The sequence below is a fragment of the Adiantum capillus-veneris genome, chromosome 1, assembly GCF_014529385.1.
Source record: "Adiantum capillus-veneris isolate H3 chromosome 1, ASM1452938v2, whole genome shotgun sequence".
NCBI classification, from domain to species: Eukaryota; Viridiplantae; Streptophyta; class Polypodiopsida; order Polypodiales; family Pteridaceae; genus Adiantum; species Adiantum capillus-veneris.
This window is the reverse complement of record NC_140931.1, coordinates 169,964,651-169,968,022: the sequence shown is the minus strand read 5'-3', so window position 1 is coordinate 169,968,022 and position 3,372 is coordinate 169,964,651. Positions and strand designations below refer to the sequence as shown.

Sequence of the window (3,372 nt, the reverse complement as noted above, 5' to 3'; positions counted from 1 at the left end):
ACACGCTCACGATATCTGCCAAAACCCGTAGATCTATGGCAAGTAGATAACTTGCATGATGACAAACACAAAAGAGCAAACCACGCTCCCACAATCTGCAAATCACAGAACCAAAATGCCACATGTATCTACAACAAGAACCTGTACGCCACCAGAAACTGCTCCCACCTTAGAGAAATTGTCCTTGTACCTACTATGGCTAGCCGGCTGCTAGCACACACATGCTAAAGCTATGGGCTACCCTGCTCTGTACTCACCAAAAGAAGTGAAACAGGAGGTAATATGTGCCGATCTGGGAAAGGACTCCACCTGTAGTGCCAATGCTGACAACTACGCTTCAAAAATAAAAAATTCAGAATACGTGGTCAGAATTAGGTCACGTATGCACAACCATGGCGTTTGGAACATGAAAACCCCTAGGATAGAGTCCTGGGTTGCGCAGTTCTGAGTCCATGTGAGGGAGTTATGCCCAAAATGTGTTTTTCAGGCCAAAAAACACACCTGCAGAAATCAATTTTTGCAAACCTCCTGCAAGTGTGGCTACAAATAACCATACACACATGCAATACACTCTCCCCTCAAGCTTGGGAATGTCTCTCAATCTTCCATGAACTCAGATTAGTTGCATCTCAAGCTCTCTCCGCCATAGTCGAGCTCCGAGCTCAAGGCACTATCATACTCCACCGCACCGCCGCCGCCGCAGCTCTGATACCGGTTGTTGGAGATCGGGATGCGGGAGCGAAGACAAGACACGTGAGAGAGGGAAGGCAAGAGAGCACACACGATGTGGGTGGAGCTTCACTTTGTGTCAACTATGTGTGAGTGAGCCTCTTAATTCATATGTATATAAAGAATAAGGTATGAACACATGTGGGCGGTCGGACACTAACTAGTCCCTGGGTGCAGGCACATCCCACCCCTTGCTTTCTCCTGTGTCAAGTCAGGCCGAGCCCGAGCTTCATGTGCTGCGAGCTTCCTGCGCTGCCCAGGCTATGCTGCCTTATCCTGAAAATGATATTTCCCTCAGTAGCATTGCGTATTACCTTATTGGAGCATTGCGTATTACAACAGTTTTATACACGTGGCACCCGTGAAGCAAGGAAAAAATAGTGTATTACACCAGCCTTATACCCTCACATACAAAGGTGGCCTTATCCCCACTCACATTGTCTTATGCTCTGTGTGCCTTACACCCTCAGCTCTGTGTGCCTAGAAATTTTCCATAGACCATGAGTCAAAGCTCTGTGTGCCTTATACCCGGAAGCAGAGCTTAAGTGAATGTTCCACCTCCTAAAGCTTCAGTGATATTAAGATCCCCTTTTAACAAACAAACAATCACGGGGGATGGAGGATGCGAGGCCGCTCTACATCAAAATTGTGCGTGACAATGGGAGAAAAACTTGTCAATGCTTTGCAACGGAAGAGTGCTGGGCTAACAAAATATGTTACGAGAAGAGGGTTGACATGATGAAGCATCTTCGAGATGATCATGGAACCGAGTGTGATATACCGCTACACAAGGGTGGTCGACCTCGAGGCTTGATGAATAGGACTTCGTCAAGGGCAAACACAAACGAGAAGCAATTAAAGGTGCGGTTCGAGGATGCGGCTTATAAGTTCAAGAGAAACAGATCAAAGTTTCTAGAAGGGAGGAAGAAGTCCTTGCTTCAACAATGGAATGCTTTCAATGAGAGTGAGAAGCTAGCAAAGGGACTAAAAGAAGCTTTTGTAGAAAGAGAAATGGCCAATGCATTAGAGGAGTACATGAGCACAAAAGATGCACACATGGCAGGTATACAAAAACAGATTGATGGGGGCTTTGAGATGAATGTAAGCATTTATATCCCAACCATCACATTTTAATTTTATCAAGATTAAGTTTTTTTTTTGCTTTCCGCTCTTGACTCTTTTTAGAAGCGTAATCCCGGTGGAAAAAAGCATAAAGAAGAGGAAAAAGTAGAGGAGAAAGTTGATATTGGGCAAGCATGTACTCCGGTATGTTGCATGTAGTATCGTTATTTTAAAGGCCTACTTGTATGGTATGATGCGGATTTTGAATTTGGTGTTAAATGAGTTGCATGTCTTGTAGCCAAATCTCACATTGGATGATGGTCATGGTCCTTTGCTTTCACCCGTGAAGCAAGGAAAAAAAAGAAGCTTCATAGAGGGTACTCCTATACCGTTAGGTGCTTCCTTGCTTGGAAATTTGTTGTCCATTCAAAGAAGGAAACGGGTAAAACTTTGTTCATGTATAAATATAAATCATTCATATAGTAGATAATGGTACTTAGCTTCTCTTGATCTTGTCAATATACTTCAGATTCGGGTGACCATTGGTTCGTCAAAGCAAATCCAAATGATTAGTGACTCTCCTCTTTGCAAAGGCGACAAGCCACTTTCTTTGGTGATAAGCAACGGGGGAATTAACTTGGAAGCAAGTAGTAGTAATGGCAACGAGTCCATACAAGCAAGGTGAATATTACCATCCTCTAAAGATTTAGCATTCTCTATCATTTTTTAATGTATTAATTTGCTTTGACACATAGTTTTGAAAGTGGATCACCAATTCACTTTAGATCTCATCGATCTAATATAATTTTGGAAATGGAAATGCTTGAAGATATTTCCCATGCCAAAGCTTCCACAAAAACAATGAATTTGTTTATGATGTAAGTATAGTTTAAAGCTCATTTGAATGCTTTCAAAAATATGTCATGTATTATGTAAGTTTTCAATGCAATGTCTTTGTTTTTTATCATAGTATAGATTCTTTTGCCCATATCAGCATCTTGTGTAATGCCACGTGCCTCAAGATGCAATTGTACATGATTGCATTTGGAGAATGCCCTCTCCCGAGATTTGTTGAAAATAGCCCAAAGCTTCCTAACCCTTCTCTTCAAGATGCAAGGTTATGTGATTGCATCTAGAGAGACATTCTCACTTTGCATCTGCCAAAACAGCCCAGAGATTGCTGGCTCTACCCAAGTTGGGCATATCCCGCAATCAGTGCATTCGAAGAGATACCAATGCTTTATGAAGTGCACCACATTTTGCATACATGTCGACCAAGATAGTGCCGAGTATGACATTTTTTTTCAACAATCCCTGACTACCAATATCATCATGAATTCTTTTGCCCATATCAGCATTTTTTGTATTGCCACATGCGTGTACATGATTGACACTTGGAAACATGTACAACATTTGTGTTGCCCTCACTCTACATCTGTTGAAAACAGCCGAAAGCTTCTTGACCTTGTTGGAAGTATCGTGCGATCAATGCACTACATGAGAGAGCATTGCGGTAGGAAGCTCGTCGAGGACCTATTGCGAGGACCCATTGAGCTCACAAAAGAACGATTTATTCTCTTT

General features: G+C 42.5%; 1 protein-coding gene across 1 annotated transcript; it reads left to right on the top strand.

The window, feature by feature from the left end:
* The first annotated feature begins 1,344 nt into the window (after positions 1–1,344).
* LOC147466006 (uncharacterized) lies at positions 1,345–2,476 on the top strand. The gene is made up of 4 exons (XM_086513251.1): positions 1,345–1,830; positions 1,915–1,995; positions 2,090–2,233; positions 2,321–2,476. The coding sequence occupies exons 1-4, from the start codon at positions 1,345–1,347 to the stop codon at positions 2,474–2,476; spliced, it is 867 nt and encodes a 288-aa protein (XP_086369377.1).
* The last annotated feature ends 896 nt before the right edge of the window (positions 2,477–3,372 follow it).